The 19496-nt window shown below is 61.5% G+C and overlaps 1 protein-coding gene across 1 annotated transcript in view; it reads left to right on the top strand.

Moving 5' to 3' along the window:
• The first annotated feature begins 245 nt into the window (after positions 1-245).
• Positions 246-19496, top strand: part of LOC126642838 (glutamate receptor ionotropic, NMDA 2D-like) — a 29830-nt gene continuing 10579 nt past the window's right edge. The window contains exons 1-8 of the mRNA XM_050320799.1: positions 246-284; positions 4211-4656; positions 7018-7610; positions 8608-8722; positions 9861-10072; positions 12354-12510; positions 14233-14386; positions 18649-18774. Of these exons, the coding sequence (XP_050176756.1) occupies positions 4237-4656; positions 7018-7610; positions 8608-8722; positions 9861-10072; positions 12354-12510; positions 14233-14386; positions 18649-18774 (1777 nt within the window). The 5' untranslated portion in view covers positions 246-284; positions 4211-4236. The remainder of the gene's footprint in view (positions 285-4210; positions 4657-7017; positions 7611-8607; positions 8723-9860; positions 10073-12353; positions 12511-14232; positions 14387-18648; positions 18775-19496) is intronic.

Below are 19496 nucleotides of genomic sequence, written 5' to 3'. Positions count from 1 at the left end.
TCCAGGTGTCCCCAACCCCCTTTGTGTCCCCAACCCCCTCAGTGTCCCCAACCCCCTTTGTGTCCCCAACCCCCCTCAGTGTCCCCAACCCCCTTTGTGTCCCCAACCCCCTTTGTGTCCCCAACCCCTTCCAGTGTCCCCAACCCTCCAATTGTCCCCAACCTCCCTTCAGTGTCCCCAACCCCCTCAGGTGTCCCCAACCCCCTCAGTGTCCCTCAAGCCCCCTTTGTACTCCCTCCCCCGACCGAGATGAGGCAAAGCCCCCCGAGCGGAGCTTGGGCCAGGTAGGACCGGGGGGACAACAGGGGTTTGGGGACACCAGAAGTGTCACTGGGGGTGGGGACATGAGGGACACGAGGGGGCTTGGGGACATTGGGAGTGTCACCGGGGGTGGGGACATGGAGGGACACGGAGAGGGGGCTTGAGGACACTGGGGTGTCACCTGAGGGGACATAGGGGGACACGAGGGGGCTTGGGGACATCGGAGGTGTCACCTGAGGGGGCACAGGGGAACAAGGGAGGGACTTGGGGACACCAGGGGTGTCACCAGGGGGTGGGGACATGGGGGGACACGGGGGGTTGGGGACACCAGGGGTGTCACCAGGGGTGGGGACATGGGGGGACATGAAGGGGACATCAGGGATGTCACTGGGAGTGGGGACATGGGGGGACACAGAGGGGGTCTTGGGGACATGGGGGTGTCACCAGGGGTGGGGACATGGGGGGACATTGGGGGCTTAGGGACACTGGGGTGTCACCTGAGGAGGGACATGGTGGGGACACAGGGGGCTTGGGGACACTGGGGGTGTCACCAGGGGTGGGGACATGGGAGGGACACGGGGAGGGGGTTTGGGGACACCAGGGGTGTCACCTGAGGGGGACACGAGGGGGGGCTTAGGGACACTGGGGGTGTCACTGGGGGTGGGGACATGGGGAGGACAAGGGGGACACCGAGGGTGTCACCTGAGGGGGACATGGGGGGACACAGGGGGCTTAGGGACATCGGGGTGTCACCAGGGGTGGGGACACGGAGGGGACACGGGGAGGGGGCTTGGAGCATCACCAGGGCTTGGGGACATGGGAGGAGACATGGAGGGGGCTTGGGGACACCGGGGTGTCACCGAGGGGGGGGGTGGAGGACACAGGGAGGGGTGACAGGGGGTGGGGACACTGACTTGTGCCAAGGCCGGTGACACAGCTTTGTCCCCTGCTGGTTTGGGGACAGTGGCACAGGATTGTCACCTGGTTGTCATGGGGACAGTGACACAGGTGTGTCACCTGCTGTCACTGGTTTGTCACCCCTGTTTTGGGGACAGTGACACAGGTTTGTCACCTCTGTTGTGGGGACAATGGCAGGGGTTTGTCACCCCTTTTTTGGGGACAATGACAAGAGTTTGTCACCTGGTTGTCATGGGGACAGTGACACAGGTCTGTCACCTGCTGTCACATTTGTCACCTGGTTGTCATGGGGACGGTGACACAGATTTGTCACCCCTGTTGTGGGGGCAATGGCAGGGGTTTGTCATGTTTGTCACTTGCTGTTGTGGGGACAATGGCAGGGGTTTGTCACCTCGTTGTCATGGAGATGGTGACACCAGTCTGTCACCCGCTGTCACTGGTTTGTCACCGCTGTTGTGGGGACAGTGACACAGGTTTGTCACCCACTGTTCTGGGGACAATGACAGGGTTTGTCACCTGGTTGTCATGGGGACAGTGACAGGGTTTGTCACCCCTTTTTTGGGGACAATGACACGGGTTTGTCACCTGGTTGTCATGGAGACGGTGACACTGGTCTGTCACCCGCTGTCACTGGTTTGTCACCCCTTTTCTGGGGACAGTGACAGGATTTGTCACTGCTGTTGTGGGGACAATGGCAGGGGTTTGTCACCCACTGTTCTGGGGATGGTGACACCAGTTTGTCACCTGGTTGTCATGGGGACAGTGACACTGGTCTGTCACCTGCTGTCACATTTGTCACCTGGTTGTCATGGGGACAGTGACACGGGTTTGTCACCTGCTGTTCTGGGGACAGTGACACCAGTCTGTCACCCACTGTCACAGGTTTGTCACCCCTTTTTTGGGGACAATGACACGGGTTTGTCACAGGTTTGTCACTTCGTTGTCATGGGGACAGTGACAGGGTTTGTCACCCCTTTTGTGGGGACAGTGACACAGGTTTGTCACCCCTGTTGTGGGGACAATGACAGGGGTTTGTCACCTCAGTGTTCTGGGGACAATGCCATGGGTTTGTCACCCCTTTTTTGGGGACAGTGACATGGGTTTGTCACCCCTTTTTTGGGGACAATGACATGGGTTTGTCACCTGGTTGTCATAGGGACAGTGACACCGGTCTGTCACCTGCTGTCACCGGTTTGTCACCCCTGTTGTGGGGACAATGGCAGGGGTTTGTCCCCTGCTGTTGTGGGGACAGTGACACGGGCTTGTCACCTCACTGTCATGGGGAGAGTGACACAGGATTGTCACCTGGTTGTCATGGGGACAGTGACAGGGTTTGTCACCCCTTTTCTGGGGACAATGACACAGATTTGTCACTCCTGTTGTGGGGACAGTGACACAGGTTTGTCACCCACTGTCACCAGTTTGTCACCCCTTTATTGGGGACAGTGACACGGGTTTGTCCCCTGCTGTTTGGGGACAAAGACACCGGTTTGTCACCTCGTTGTCATGGCTGTTACTGGGGCTCCCTGGGTGTTACTGGGCGTTACTGGGAATTACTGGTGGGCACCATTCCCACCCCTCCCGACCCTTCCTGGCTCCTGGGGCGTTACTGGGGCTCCCTGGGGGTTACTGGGAGCTACTGGACATTACTGGTGTGCACTGGGTGGACACCATTCCCACCCCTTCCGACCCTTCCTGGCTCCTGGGGTGTTACTGGGGCTCCCTGGGAGTTACTGGGGCTCCCTGGGAGTTACTGGGAGCTCCTGGGCCTTACTGGTGTGCACTGGGTGGACACCATTCCCACCCTTCCTGGCTACTGGGGCTCCTTGGAAGTTACTGGGAGTTACTGGGCCTTACCGGTGTGCACTGGGAGGGCACCACCAACCCTTCCTGGCTACTGGGGCATTCCTGGGTCTCCCTGGGAGTTACTGGGGGTTACTGGGAGCTCATTGACCTCACCGGTGTTCACCATGAGGACCCCACCAACCCTTCCTGGCTACTGGGGCGTTACTGGGGCTCCCTGGGAGTTACTGGGAGTTACTGGGAGTTACTGGGAGCTCCTTGACCTCACCAGTGTTCACCATGAGGACCCCACCGACCCTTCCTGGTTACTGGGGCGTTACTGGGGCTCCCTGGGAGTTACTGGGAGTTACTGGGAGCTCCTGGGCCTCACCGGTGTTCACCATGAGGACCCCACTGACCCTTCCTGGCTACTGGGGTGTTACTGGGTCTCCCTGGGAGTTACTGGGGATTACTGGGAGTTACTGGGAGCTCCTGGGCGTTACTGGTGTTCACCATTCCCACCCCTCCTGACCCTTCCTGGCTCCTGGGGCATTCCTGGGTCTCCCTGGGAGTTACTGGGAGTTACTGGGTCTCCCTGGGAGTTACTGGGAGTTACTGGGGCTCCCTAGGAGTTACTGAGGGTTACTGGTGGGCACCATTCCCACCCCTCCTGACCCTTCCTGGTTACTGGGGCATTCCTGGGAGCTCCCTGGGAGTTACTGGGGGTTACTGGGAGCTCATTGACCTCACCGGTGTTCACCATGAGGACCCCACTGACCCTTCCTGGCTACTGGGGCTCCCTGGGAGTTACTGGGAGTTACTGGGAGTTACTGGGATCTCCCTGGGAGTTACTGGGAGTTACTGGGGAGTTACTGGGAGTTACTGGGATCTCCCTGGGAGTTACTGGGATCTCCCTGGGAGTTACTGGGAGTTACTGGGAGTTACTGGGATCTCCCTGGGAGTTACTGGGATCTCCCTGGGAGTTACTGGGAGTTACTGGGAGTTACTGGGGAGTTACTGGGAGTTACTGGGATCTCCCTGGGAGTTACTGGGATCTCCCTGGGAGTTACTGGGAGTTACTGGGAGTTACTGGGATCTCCCTGGGAGTTACTGGGATCTCCCTGGGAGTTACTGGGAGTTACTGGGAGTTACTGGGGAGTTACTGGGAGTTACTGGGATCTCCTTGACCTCCCCAGTGTTCACCACGAGGACCCCACCCCCCCCCCCCTTTGTCCCCTGTCCCCCCCAGGTGTCACGGGCGCCACCGTCCCCGCCATGACCCCCCCTCTGGCCGCCCCCGCCGCGCTCAGGATGCTGCTGGCCCTGGCCTTGGCCTGCGCCAGCCCCTTCCTGGAGCCCCCGGCGGCACCACCGGCCCCGCGCCGGACCCTCAACGTGGCCGTGATCCTGAGCGGGGCCTCGTACGGCCCCGCCGGGCCCCGCCTGGCGCCCGCCACGCTGGGGAACCTCTCTCTGGAGGTGAACGCGGTGGGGCTGGTGCTGAACGACACCAACCCGCGCAGCCTGCTGGTGCGGCTCTGCGACGTGCTGTCCTCGCTGCGCATCCACGGCGTGGTCTTCGAGGACGACACGCGCTCGCGCGCCGTGGCGCAGATCCTCGACTTCGTGTCGGCGCAGACGGCCGTGCCCATCGTGGGCGTCAGCGGCGGCGCCGCCATCGTGCTCACGCCTAAGGTTTGGGGGGAAAGGGGGGGGAATGGGGGGGAAATGGGGAAGGGGAGGGGGTGGAGAGCAGTTGTCCCCAGTGAAGGTGGTCCCAGCCATGGCAGGGTCACCCAACTGTCCCCAAACCAACTGTGCCAGGGTCACCCAACTGTCCCCAGTGTAGGTGTCCCCAACCATGGCAGGATCACCCAACTGTCCCCAAACTGACTGTCCAGGGTCACCAAACTGTCCCCAGTGAAGGTGCCCCCAACCCCAACTCTGGCAAGGGTCACCCAATTGTCCCCAATGCAGCTGTCCACAGTTGTGCCAGGGTCACCCAATGGTCCTTATCCCAACCATGTCCAGGGTCACCCAACTGTCCCCAACACAACTGTCCCCAATGCAGGTGGCCCCAACCATGCCAGGGTCACCAAACTGTCCCCAACTCAACTGTCCCCAATGCAGGTGACCCCAGCCATGGCAGGGTCACCCAACTGTCCCCAGTGAAGGTGGCCCCAACCCCAACTGTGTCCAGGGTCACCCAACTGTCCCCAGTGCAGCTGCCCCAACTGTGCCAGGGTCATCAAACTGTCCCCAAAACAACTGTGTCCAGGGTCACCCAACTGTCCCCAACCCCAACTGTCCCCAGTGCAGGTGACCCCAACCCCAACCATGTCCAGGGTCACCCAACTGTCCCCAACACAACTGTCTGCAGTCCAACTGTCCCCAACTGTGTCCAGGGTCACCCAATGGTTCTCAACTCAGCTGTGTCCAGGATCACCCAACTCTCCCCAGTCCAACTGTCCCCAGCTGTGCCAGGCTCACCCAACTGTCCCAAACCCAACTGTCCCCAACCCAAGTGACCTCATCCATGTCAGGGTCACCCAACTGTCCCCAGTGCAGCCGTCCCCAGCTGTGCCAGGGTCACCCAGTGGTCCTCAAACCAACTGTGTCCAGGGTCACCCAACTGTCCCCAACCCAAGTGACCCCAGCTGTGGGCAGGGTCACCCAATTGTCCCCAGTGCAGGTGTCCCCAGTTGTGCCAGGGTCACCCAATGGTCCTAATCCCAACCATGTCCAGGGTCACCCAACTGACCCCAACCCAACTCTCTCCAACCCCAACCGTGTCCAGGGCCATCCAAATGTCCCCAACTGTGTCCAGACCCACCTGAGTGTGCCCCAACCCAAGTGTCCCCAACCCTGACCATGTCCAGGGCCATCCAAATGTCCCCAACTGTGTCCAGACCCAGCTGAGTGTGCCCCAACCAACCGTCCCTAACCCCAACTGTGTCTACACTCACCTGAGTGTCCCCAACACAAGTGTCCCCAACCCAACTGTCCCCAACCCAACAGTCCCCAACCCAAGTGTGTCCCCAACCCAACTGTCCCCAACCCAACAGCCCCCAACCCAACAGTCCCCAACCCAAGTGTCCCCAACCCCCCACCATGTTCCAAATCCACCTGAGTGTCCCCAACCCAAGTGTCCCCAACCCAACAGCCCCCAACCCAAGTGTGTCCCCAATCCAAGTGTCCCCAATCCAAGTGTCCCCAACCCAAGTGTCCCCCAACCCCCAGCCACGTTCCAAACCCACCTGATCATCCTCAACCCAACTGTGTCTACACTCACCTGACTGTCCCCAGCCCAAGTGTCCCCAACCCCCAACCATGTTCCAGATCCAGTTGACTGTTCCCAACCCAAGTGTCCCCAACCCAACAGTCCCCAATCCCCAACCATGTTCTAGACCCAGTTGACCGTCCCCAACTCAAGTGTCCCCAACCCAAGTGTCCCCCAACCCCCTGCCATGTTCCAAACCCACTTGAGTGTCCCCAACCCAAGTGTCCCCAACTCAACTGTCCCCAACCCAACAGTCCCCAATCCCCAACCATGTTCTAGACCCAGTTGACCATCCCCAACCCAAGTGTCCCCAACCCAACTGCCCCCAACCCAACTGTCCCCCAACCCAACTGTCCCCCAACCCAAGTGTCCCCCAACCCAAGTGTCCCCAACCCAAGTGTCCCCCAACCCCCTGCCATGTTCCAAACCCACTTGAGTGTCCCCAACCCGTGTCCCCAACACAAGTGTCCCCAATCCAAGTGTGTCCCCAACCCGTGTCCCCAACCCAACTGTCCCCAATCCAAGTGTCTCCAATCCCCAACCACGTTCCAGACCCAGTTGACCATCCCCAACCCAAGTGTCCCCAACCCAAGTGTCCCCAACCCAAGTGTCCCCAACCCCCCACCATGTTCCAAATCCACCTGAGTGTCCCCAACCCAACTGTCCCCAACCAAAGTGTCCCCAACCCCCCACCACATTCCAAACCCACCTGACCGTCCCCAACCCTGTGTCCCCCACCCCACCGTGGCCCCTCCCACCCCCTGTTTTCCCCCCAGGAGAAGGGCTCCACCTTCCTGCAGCTGGGCTCGTCCACGGAGCAGCAGCTGCAGGTGATCTTCGAGCTGCTGGAGGAGTACGACTGGACGGCCTTCGCCGTGGTCACCACGCTGCTGCCGGGCCACGAGGCCTTCGTGGACTACGTGGAGGTGCTGACCGACAGCAGCTTCATCGGCTGGGAGCACCGGGGCGTGGTCACCCTCAACCTGACGGGCGACCCCGGGGGCGAGCGGGCGCGGCGCCAGCTGCGCGAGGTGTCGGCGCAGATCCGGCTGCTCTACTGCTCGCGCGACGAGGCCGAGGCCGTGTTCGCCGCCGCCCGCGCCGCCGGCCTGGCGGGGCCGGGCTACGTCTGGTTCGTGGTGGGGCCCAACCTGGGGGCCGGGGAGGGGCCCCCCCGGCACGCGCCCGCCGGGCTGTTCGCCGTGCTGTCGGCCGGCTGGCGCGACGACCTCCAGCGCCGGCTGCTCAACGGCGTGGCCATCGTGGCCAAGGGCGCCGAGGCGCTGCTGCGCGACTACGGCTCCATCCCCGAGTTCGGCGGCGACTGCCGCGCCCCCAACGCCACCCGTGTCGGGGACAACCTGCACCGGTGGGTGCTCGGGGTTGGGGGGAGAGGGGTGGGACGGTGGGGTGGGGTTGGGTTGGTTTTGGTTGGGTTGGTTGGGTTGGGTTGGGTTGAGTTGGGAAAAGTTGAGTTGGGTTGGGTTGGGTTGGGTTGGGTTAGGTTGGGAACAGTTCGGTTGGGTTGGGAACAGTTGGGTTGGTAACGGGTTGGGTTGGGTTGGGACAGTTAGGTTGAGTTGGGTTGGGTTGAGTTGGGGACAGTTGGGTTGGGAGCAGTTGGGTTGGGTTGAGACAACTGGGTTGGATTGGATTGGGTTAGGACATTTGGGTTGGGTTGGGGACAGTTGGGTTGGGTTGGGGACAGTTGGGTTGGGTTGGATTGTGTTGTGTTGGGTTGGGTTGGGTTGGATTGGACTGGGTTGGGTTGGGTTGGATTGGGTTGGGTTGGGAACAGTTGGGTTGGGTTGGGACAATTAGGTTGGGTTGGGTTAGGGACTGGGGTTGGGTTGGGGACAGTTGGGTTGGGTTGGATTGGATTCAGTTGGGTTGGGTTGGGTTGGGAACGGCTGGGTTGAGTTGAGTTGGGACAGTACAGTTGGGTTGGGTTAGGGACACTGGGGTTGGGTTGGGACACTGGGGTTGGGTTGGGGACAGTTGGGTTGGGAACAGTTGAGTTGGGTTGGATTGGTTGGGACAACTGGATTGGGTTGGGTTGCTTGGGAACAGTTGGGGACAGTTGGGTTGGGTTGGGTTGGGTTGGGGACACTCAGGTGGGTCTGGACACAGTTGGGTTGGGTTGGGGACAGTTGGGTTGGGTTGGGTTGGAGACAGTTGGGTGGCTCTGGACACGCTTGGGGACAGTTGGTTTGGGGACACTCGGGTTGGGTTGGGGACACTCGAGTGAGTGTAGACATGCTTGGCTTGGCTTGGCTTGGGGACAGTTGGGAGCAGCCCAGTCCCCAGTGCCGGTGACAATGACAATGACAGTGACAGTGCCGGTGACGGCGCCGCTGTCCCCTCAGGTACTTCACCAACATCTCGTGGGACCGCCAGGATTTCTCCTTCAACGCCGACGGGTTCCTGGTGAACCCCTCGCTGGTCGTGCTGGCCCTGGGCAAGGAGCGCACCTGGGAGGTGGTCAGTGGCACTGGGGACACCGTGGGGATGGCTCTGTCACCTCCTGTCACCTCCTGTCACCTCCTGGCCCCTCCTATCCCTTCTTGTCTCAGTGGTGTCCCCACTTGTCCCCTCCTGTCCCTTCCTGTCCCCTCCTGTCACCTCCTGTCACCTCCTGGCCCCTTCTGTCACCTCCTGGCACCTCCTGGCCCCTTCTGTCACCTCCTGGCACCTCCTGGCCCCTTCTGTCCCCACCTGTCCCCACCTGTCACCTCCTGGCCCCTCCTGTCCCCTCCTGTCCCAGTGGTGTCCTTCAATGTCCTCACCTGTCACAAAGATGTCCCCCCCTATTCCAGTGATGTCCCCTCATATCCCAGCGATGTCCCAATGATGTCCCCCCCGTGTCCCAATAATGTCCCCACGTGTCCCAGCGATGTCCCCACGTGTCCCCCCCGCGTCCCCCCCCAGGTGGGCAGCTGGGAGGGGCGGGTGCTGCAGCTCAAGTACCCAGAGTGTGACACGGGGACATCCCAACCATGTCCCCCCCCATCCCAACCATGTCCCCCCCCATCCCAACCATGTCCCCCCCGTGTCCCCCCCAGGTGGGCAGCTGGGAGGGCGGGTGCTACAGCTCAAGTACCTGAGTGTGACACAGGGACATCCAAATGACGTCCCCCCGTGTCCCCCCCAGGTGGGCAGCTGGGAGGGGCGGGTGCTGCGGCTCAAGTGCCCGGAGTGACACAGGGACATCCCAACCATGTCCCAGCATGTCCCAACAATGTCCCCACACGTCCCAGTGTTTTCCCCACGTGTCCCAGTGATGTCCCCCCCATCCCAATGATGTCCCCCCCCATCCCAATGATGTCCCCCCCATCCCAATGATGTCCCCATGTGTCCCAGTGATGTCCCCACGTATCCCAATGATGTCCCCCCATCCCAACCATGTTCCCCCATCCCAATGATGTCCCCCCCATCCCAATGATGTCCCCACATGTCCCCCCCGTGTCCCCCCCCAAGGTGGGCAGCTGGGAGGGGCGGGTGCTGCGACTCAAGTGCCCGGAGTGACACAGGGACATCCCAACCATGTCCCCCCCCATCCCAACCATGTCCCCACGTATCCCAATGATGTCCCCACGTGTCCCCCCCGTGTCCCCCCCAGGTGGGCAGCTGGGAGGGGCGGGTGCTGCGCCTCAAGTACCCGGAGTGGTCCCGGTATGGGCGGTTCCTGCAGCCGGTGGAGGACGGGCGGCACCTGACGGTGGCCACGCTGGAGGAGCGTCCCTTCGTCATCGTGGAGAGCACCGACCCCGCCACCGGCACCTGCATCCGCGACTCCGTGCCCTGCCGCAGGCAGCTCAACCGCACCGCCAGGTGGGCACAGGGGATGGGGGGGCAACTGGGGGGACTGGGAGGTAACTGGGGGGACTGGGGAGAGCTCAACCGCACCGCCAGGTGGCTGCAAATGGGGGGCAACTGGGGGGACTGGGGGCACTGGGAGGCAACTGGCGGACATAGGGGGACTGGGGACAACTGGGGGACTGGGGAGAGCTCAACCGCACCGCCAGGTGGGCGCAAATGGGGGCAGCTGGGGGACTGGGGGCACTGGGGGGCAACTGGGGACATGGGGGACTGGGGGCAACTGGGGGACTGGGGAGAGCTCAACTGCACTGCCAGGTGGGCACGGGGGATGGGGGGGACTGGGGGCACTGGGGAGAGCTCAACCGCACCGCCAGGTGGGCGCAAATGGGGGACTGGGGGACTGGAGGGAAACTGGGGGGCCACTGAGGGGACTGGGGAGAGCTCAACCACACCGCCAGGTGGGCACGGGGAATGGGGGGACTGGGGGACTGGGGGCAACTGGGGGGACTGGGGAAAGGGGAGGCAACTGGGGGGACTGGGGACATGTTGGGGGACACAGGGAGCAACTGGGGGGACTGGGGGGTGCCCCCTGTGCTTTGTGGGTGCCCCCACCACACTGTGGATGTCCCTGGGACCCCATAGCCTCCCCTCCTCAACAATTTTGGGGTGTCCCCCCACCCTGGCTTTGCCAGCCCCCCCTTCATGGTCTCCCCACCTCGGGCTTGTCCCCACCCTGGGGGTGTCCCCACCCCCCTGGGGGTGTCCCCATTGCTTTAGGGGTGTCCCCATTGCTTTGTGGGTGTCCCCATTGCTTTGGGGGTGCCTCCACCACCCTGGGGGTGTCCCCATTGCTTTGGGGGTGTCCCCATTGCTTTGGGGGTGTCTCCACCACCCCGGGGGTGTCCTCATTGCTTTAGGAGTGCCCCCATTGCTTCGGGGGTGTCCCCATTGCTTCTGGGGGTGCCCCCATTGCTTTGTGGGTGCCCCCACCACCCCGGGGGTGTCCCCATTGCTTCGGGGGTGTCCCCATTGCTTTGGGGGTGTCCCCATTGCTTTGGGGGTGCCCCCACCACCCCGGGGGTGTCCCCATTGCTTTAGGGGTGCCCCCATTGCTTTAGGGGTGTCCCCATTGCTTTGGGGGTGCCCCCACCACCCCGGGGGTGTCCCCATTGCTTTGTGGGTGCCCCCATCACTCTGGGGGTGCCCCCATTGTTTTGGGGGTACCCCCATTGCTTTAGGGGTGCCCCCATTGCTTTGTGGGTGCCCCCACCACCCTGGGGGTGTCCCTGGCACCCCATGCCCCCCCTCAACAGATTTTGGGGTGTCCCCCCACCCTGCTTTCCCCCTCCCTTCATGGTCTCCTCACCCTGGGCTTGTCCCCACTCTGGGGGTGTCCCCATTGCTTTAGGGGTGTCCCCATTGCTTTGTGGGTGCCCCCACCACCCCAGGGGTGCCCCCATTGCTTTGTGGGTATCCCCATTGCTTTAGGGGTGCCCCACTGCTTTGGGGTGCCCCCATTGCTTTGGGGGTGCCCCCATCACCCTGGGGGTGCCCCCATTGCTTTAGGGTGCCCTCACCATCCCCGGGGTGCCCCCTTTGCTTTGGGGGTGCCCCCACCACCCTGGGGGTGTCCCCATTGCTTTAGGGGTGCCCCCATTGCTTTAGGGGTGCCCCCATTGCTTTGGGGGTGTCCCCGTTGCTTTAGGGGTGTCCCCATTGGTTTTTGGGTGCCCCCACCACCCTGGGGGTGCCCCCATTGCTTTAGGGGTACCCCCACCACCCCGGGGTGTCCCTGGCACCCCGTGCCCCTCCCCTCCCCAATAACAAATTTTGAGGTGCCCCCACCACCCTGGGGTGCCCCCATTGCTTTAGGGGTGTCCCCATTGCTTTGTGGGTGTCCCCACCACCCCGGGGGTGCCCCTGTGCTTTGAGGGTGCCCCCATTGCTTTAGGGGTGCCCCTGTGCTTTAGGGGTGTCCCCACCACCCTGGGGGTGCACCCATTGCTTTGTGGGTGCCCTCACTCCCGGGTGTCCCTGACACCCTGTGCCCCCCATCCCCCAATAACAAATGTTGGGGTGCCCTACCACCCTGGGGGTGCCCCCATTTCTTTGTGGGTGCCCCCATTGCTTTGTGGGTGCCCCCATTGCTTTGGGGGTGCCCCCATTGCTTTGGGGGTGTCCCCACCACCCTGGGGTGCCCCCATTGCTTTGGGAGTGCCCCCACTGCCCTGGGGTGTCCCTGACACCCCCTGCCCCTCCTCTCCCCCCAATAACAAATTTTGGGGTGTGCCAGCCCCCCCCCGTTCGAGAAGAAATGCTGCAAGGGCTTCTGCATCGACATCCTGAAGCGCCTGGCCCGGGCCCTCGGCTTCACCTACGACCTCTACCTGGTCACCAACGGCAAGCACGGCAAGAAGATCGACGGCGTCTGGAACGGCATGGTGGGGGAGGTGGGACCCCCAAAATACCCCCAAAAATACCCCCCTTTAACCCAAAAACCTGACCCTGTTATGAGAAATCTGACCTGGACACGGTGGGTTTGGGGAGAGAGCCCCCCCTCAAGTGGGGGCAGGGAGAGAAATCGGGGGTTGGGGCGGTGGGGAGGGCATGGAAGAGGAGGTGGGACCCCAAAATACCCCCAAAAATACCCCCAAAATTACCCCCCTTTGATCCAAAAACCCCATCCCATAACGGGAAACTCATCCAGGATGGGGATGGGATGGGGGAGAGACAACCCCCTAGGTGGGGGCAGGGAGAGAAATTGGGGGTTAGGGGGGTGGTGAGGGCATGGAGGAGGAGGTGGGACCCCCAAAATACCCCCCTGTACCCCCAAAAATACCCCTCCCTTTGACCCAAAAACCCAACCCCGTTACAGGAAACCTGATGTGGACATGGTGGGATGGGGGAGAGATTCCCCCCTGAAATGGGGTCAGGGAGAGAAATCGGGGGTTGGGGAGGTGGGGAGGGCATAGTGGGGGAGGTGGGACCCCAAAATACCCTTCTGTACCCCAAAATACCCCCCTGTACCCCAAAAATACCCCCCTTTGACCCAAAAACCCCATCCCATAACGGGAAACCTGACCTGGACATGGTGGGTTTGTGGAGAGATTCCCCCCCGAAATGGGGTCAGGGAGAGAAATCAGGGGTTGGGGGGGGAGGGGAGGGCATGGAGGAGGAGGTGGGACCCCAAAATATCCCCTGTACCCCCAAAAATACTCTCCCTTAAATCCAAAAACCCCATCCAATAATGGGAAACCCGACCAGGACACGGTGGGATGGGGGAGAGACAACCCCCTAGGTGGGGGCAGGGAGAGAAATCGGGGGTTGGGGGGTGGGGAGGGCACAGGGGGAGGTGGGACCCCAAAAACCCCCTGTACCCCCAAAAATACCCCTTTAACCCAAAAATACCCCCTTTAACCCAAAAATACCCCCCTTTAACCCAAAAACCTGACCCTGTTATGGGAAATCTGACCTGGACACGGTGGGTTTGGGGAGAGACCCCCCCTCAAGTGGGGGCAGGGAGAGAAATGGGGGCTTAGGGGGTGGGGAGGGCATGGTGGGGAGGTGGGACCCAAAATACCCCCCTGTACCCCCAAAAATACCCCCCTGTACCCCCAAAAACCTGACCCTGTTATAAGAAATCTGACCCGGACACGGTGGGTTTGGGGAGAGACCCCCCCCTCAAGTGGGGGCAGGGAGAGAAATGGGGGGTTGTCGGGGTGGGGAGGGCATGGAGGAGGAGGTGGGACCCCAAAATACCCCCCTGTACCCCCAAAAATACTTCCCTTTAACCCAAAAACCCGGTCCCGTAATAGGAAACCCTACCCAGACACGGTGGGATGGGGGAGAGACCCCCCCCTCAGGTGGGGGCAGGGAGAGAAACCGGGGGTTGAGGGGGGATGGTGAGAGCATGGAGGTGAAGGTGGGACCCCAAAATACCCCCCTGTACCCCCAAAATATCCCTGCACCCCCAAAACACCTCCCTGTGCCCCCAAAATTCCACCCCAGAGCCCCCCCCGGCAATGGGGGGGGAGTTGGGGAGACACCCCCAGAGAAACCAAAGGGGGGAGTCCAATGGAAGGGTGGGACCCCAAAACCACCCCTGTACCCCAAAACCACCCCCCTGTACCCCAAAAACACCCATTTATACCCCAAAATTTCCCCCCCCCCAGGTGTTTTACCAGCGGGCAGACATGGCCATCGGCTCCCTGACCATCAACGAGGAGCGCTCCGAGATCATCGACTTCTCCGTGCCCTTCGTGGAGACCGGGATCAGCGTGATGGTGTCCCGCAGCAACGGCACCGTGTCCCCCTCTGCCTTCCTGGGTACCAAAATACCCCAAAATACCCCAAAAACCACCCTAAAATACCCCCAAATCCCCCCCGGGATCAGCGTGATGGTGTCCCGCAGCAACGGCACCGTGTCCCCATCTGCCTTCCTGGGTACCCAAAATACCCCAAAACACCCAAAACACCCCAAAAACCACCCTAAAATAACCCAAAATACCCCAAAACCCAACCGGGACCCCCCAAAACCCAACTGGGATCAGCATGCTGGTGTCCCGCAGCAACGGCACCGTGTCCCCCTCTGCCTTCCTGGGTACCCAAAACACCCCAAAATACCCCAAAAACCACCCCAAAATAACCCAAAACCCAACTGGGACCCCCCAAAACCCAACCAGGATCCCCCAAAACCCAACAGGGATCAGCGTGATGGTGTCCCGCAGCAACGGCACCGTGTCCCCATCCGCCTTCCTGGGTACCCAAAATACCCCAAAATACCCCAAAAACACCCTAAAATACCCCCAAATCCCCCCTGGGATCAGCGTGATGGTGTCCCGCAGCAACGGCACCGTGTCCCCATCCGCCTTCCTGGGTACCCAAAATACCCCAAACCACCCAAAAATACCCCAAAAACCACCCTAAAATACCCCAAAACCCAACCAGGATCCCCCAAAACCCAATGGGGATCAGTGTGATGGTGTCCCGCAGCAACGGCACTGTGTCCCCATCTGCCTTCCTGGGTACCCAAAATACCCCAAAAACACCCCAAAAATACCCCAAAATACCCCAAAAACCACCCTAAAATACCCCAAAATAACCCAAAACCCAACGGGGATCAGCGTGATGGTGTCCCACAGCAACGGCACCGTGTCCCCATCTGCCTTCCTGGGTACCTAAAATAACCCAAAATACCCCAAAAACCACCCCAAAAATACCCCAAAACCCAACCAGGACCCCCCAAAACCCAATGGGGATCAGCGTGATGGTGTCCTGCAGCAACGGCACCGTGTCCCCCTCTGCCTTCTTGGGTACCAAAATACCCCAAAATATCCCCAAAATACCCCCAAACCCACCCTAAAATAACCCAAAACCCAACCAGGAACACCCCAAAACCCAACGGGGATCAGCGTGATGGTGTCCCGCAGCAACGGCACCGTGTCCCCATCTGCCTTCCTGGGTACCCAAAACACCCCAAAATACCCCAAAATACCCCAAAAACACCTAAAAATACCCTAAAACCACCCCAAAATACCCCCCTGGGATCAGCGTGATGGTGTCCCGCAGCAACGGCACCGTGTCCCCCTCTGCCTTCCTGGGTACCCAGAGCACCCCAAAATACCCAAAAATACCCCAAAAACCACCCCAAAATACCCCAAAACCCAACCAGGAACCCCCCAAAACCCAACGGGGATCAGCGTGATGGTGTCCCGCAGCAACGGCACCGTGTCCCCCTCCGCCTTCCTGGGTACCCAGAGCACCCCAAACCACCCCAAAATATCCCAAAAACCACCCCAAAATACCCCCAAAACACCCCCAAAATACCCCCAAAACCACCCCAAAATACCCCCCAAAACCCAACCAGGACCCCCCAAAACCCAACCGGGATCAGCGTGCTGGTGTCCCGCAGCAACGGCACCTTGTCCCCATCCACCTTCCTGGGTACCCAAAATACCCCAAACCACCCAAAAATATCCAAAAACACCCTAAAAACACCCCAAAATACCCCCAAATACCCCAAAAAACACCCTAAGACACCCCAAAATACCCCAAAAACTACCCTAAAATAACCCAAAACCCAACCAGGATCCCCCAAAACCCAACCGGGATCAGCGTGCTGGTGTCCCGCAGCAACGGCACCGTGTCCCCCTCCGCCTTCCTGGGTACCCAAAATACCCCAAAACATCCCAAAATACCCCAAAAACCACCCCAAAACACCCCCAAAAAACCCCCCCGTGTCCCTATTTCCCCCCATGTCCCTCCCATGTCCCCATGTCCCCCCATGTCACCCCCATGTCACCCTCCATGTCCCTCCCTGTGTCCCAATGTCACCCCCATGTCACCTCCCAGGTCCCCATGTCAGCCTTGTGTCCCTGTGTCACCTCCATGTCCCCTCCATGTCCCCATGTCCCTGTGTCACCCTGGTGTCCCCATGTCCCCTCCCTGTCCCCCCAGAGCCGTACAGCCCGGCCGTGTGGGTGATGATGTTCCTGATGTGTCCCTGTGTCACCTCCATGTCCCCTCCATGTCCCCATGTCCCTGTGTCACCCTGGTGTCCCCATGTCCCCTCCATGTCCCCCCAGAGCCGTACAGCCCGGCCGTGTGGGTGATGATGTTCCTGATGTGTCCCTGTGTCCCCCAATGTCACCCAATGTCACCCTGGTGTCCCCCCAGAGCCGTACAGCCCCGCCGTGTGGGTGATGATGTTTGTGATGTGTCCCCATGTCCCTGTGTCACCCCAATGTCACCCTGCTGTCCCCCCCATGTCACCCTGGTGTCCCCATGTCCCTGTGTCACCCCCGTGTCACCCTGGTGTCCCCCCAGAGCCGTACAGCCCGGCCGTGTGGGTGATGATGTTCCTGATGTGTCCCCATGTCCCTGTGTCACCCCAATGTCACCCTGCTGTCCCCCCCATGTCACCCTGGTGTCCCCATGTCCCTGTGTCACCCCCTGTCACCCTGGTGTCCCCCCAGAGCCGTACAGCCCGGCCGTGTGGGTGATGATGTTCGTGGTGTGTCCCTGTGTCACCCTGGTGTCCCCATGTCCCTGTGTCCCCCCCATGTCCCTGTGTCACCCCCATGTCCCTGTGTCACCCCAATGTCACCCTGGTGTCCCCCCAGAGCCGTACAGCCCCGCCGTGTGGGTGATGATGTTCCTGATGTGTCCCTGTGTCACCCTGGTGTCCCCATGTCCCTGTGTCACCCCCATGTCCCTGTGTCACCCCCAATGTCACCCAATGTCCCCTCCCTGTCCCCCCAGAGCCGTACAGCCCGGCCGTGTGGGTGATGATGTTCCTGATGTGTCCCTGTGTCACCCCTGGTGTCCCCATGTCCCTGTGTCACCCCTGCTGTCCCCATGTCCCCCCAGAGCCGTACAGCCCGGCCGTGTGGGTGATGATGTTCCTGATGTGTCCCTGTGTCACCCTGGTGTCCCTGTGTCCCCCAATGTCACCCAATGTCACCCTGGTGTCCCCCCAGAGCCGTACAGCCCGGCCGTGTGGGTGATGATGTTCGTGATGTGTCCCTGTGTCACCCCCATGTCCCTGTGTCACCCTGGTGTCCCCATGTCCCTGTGTCACCCAATGTCACCCTGGTGTCCCCCCAGAGCCGTACAGCCCCGCCGTGTGGGTGATGATGTTTGTGATGTGTCCCCCAATGTCACCCTGGTGTCCCTGTGTCCCCCAATGTCACCCAATGTCCCCTCCATGTCCCCCCAGAGCCGTACAGCCCGGCCGTGTGGGTGATGATGTTCGTGATGTGTCCCTGTGTCACCCCCATGTCCTTGTGTCAGCCTGGTGTCCCCATGTCCCTGTGTCACTCTGGTGTCACCCCCATGTCCCTGTGTCACCCCCATGTCACCCTGGTGTCCCCTCAGAGCCGTACAGCCCCGCCGTGCGGGTGATGATGTTCGTGATGTGTCCCTGTGTCCCCCCTGGTGTCCCCATGTCCCTGTGTCACCCAATGTCACCCCTGGTGTCCCCATGTCCCCCCAGAGCCGTACAGCCCGGCCGTGTAGGTGATGATGTTCGTGATGTGTCCCCATGTCCCTGTGTCACCCCCATGTCCCCTCCATGTCCCCCCAGAGCCGTACAGCCCGGCCGTGTGGGTGATGATGTTCGTGATGTGTCCCTGTGTCCCTGTGTCCCCCATGTCCCTGGTGTCCCCATGTCCCTGTGTCACCCTGCGTGTCCCTATGTCCCTATGTCCCTGTGTCACCCTGGTGTCCCCATGTCCCCCCAGAGCCGTACAGCCCGGCTGTGTGGGTGATGATGTTCGTGATGTGTCCCCATGTCCCTGTGTCCCCCAATGTCCCCTCCATGTCCCCCCAGAGCCGTACAGCCCCGCCGTGTGGGTGATGATGTTCCTGATGTGTCCCTGTGTCACCCCCATGTCCCTGTGTCACCCTGGTGTCCCTGTGTCACCCCCAATGTCACCCTGGTGTCCCCTCCATGTCCCCCAGAGCCGTACAGCCCCGCCGTGTGGGTGATGATGTTCGTGATGTGTCCCTGTGTCCCCCCCATGTCACCCTGGTGTCCCCATGTCCCTGTGTCACCCCAATGTCACCCTGGTGTCCCCATGTCCCCCCAGAGCCGTACAGCCCCGCCGTGTGGGTGATGATGTTCGTGATGTGTCTCACCGTGGTGGCCGTCACCGTCTTCATCTTCGAGTACTTCAGCCCCGTGGGCTACAACCGGAGCCTGGCCAGCGGCCAGCGTGAGTGGGGACACCTGGGGTGGGAGGGGACACCTGGGGGCACACCTGGGGACACCTGGGGGGGGAGGGGACACAACCGGAGCCTGGTCAGTGGCCAGTGTGAGTGGGGACACCTGGGGACACCTGGGGACATACCTGGCATGGGAGGGGACACCTGGGCACACCTGGGGACACCTGGGATGGGGGGGACACAAATGGAGCCTGGCCAGCGGCCAACGTGAGTGGGGACACCTGGGCACACCTGGGGGGACACCTGGGCACACCTGGGATGGGAGGGGACACCTGGGGACACCTGGGGTGGGAGGGGACACAACTGGAGCCTGGCCAGCGGCCAGCGTGAGTGGGGACACCTGGGGGGACCTGGGGACACCTGGGATGGGAGGGGACACCTGGGGGGACACCTGGGCACACCTGGGGTGGGAAGGGACACAACCGGAGCATGGCCAGCGGCCAGCGTGAGTGGGGACACCTGGGCACACCTGGGGGGACACCTGGGGACACCTGGGCACACCTGGGGACACCTGGGGTGGGAGGGGACACAACCGGAGCCTGACTGGCGACCAGCGTGAGTGTGGACACCTGGGGACACCTGGGATGGGAGGGGACACCTGGGCACACCTGGGGACACCTGGGAGGACCTGGGGACACCTGGGGATGGGAGGGGACACCTGGGCACACCTGGGGACACCTGGGATGGGGGGGACACAAATGGAGCCAAGCCA

This window comes from Myiozetetes cayanensis, unplaced genomic scaffold (genome assembly GCF_022539395.1).
Source record: "Myiozetetes cayanensis isolate MyiCay16 unplaced genomic scaffold, myiCay2020 scf250, whole genome shotgun sequence".
Lineage (NCBI taxonomy): Eukaryota > Metazoa > Chordata > Aves > Passeriformes > Tyrannidae > Myiozetetes > Myiozetetes cayanensis.
The sequence above is the reverse complement of the archived record's forward strand: the minus strand, read 5'-3'. Positions and strand labels throughout refer to the sequence as shown.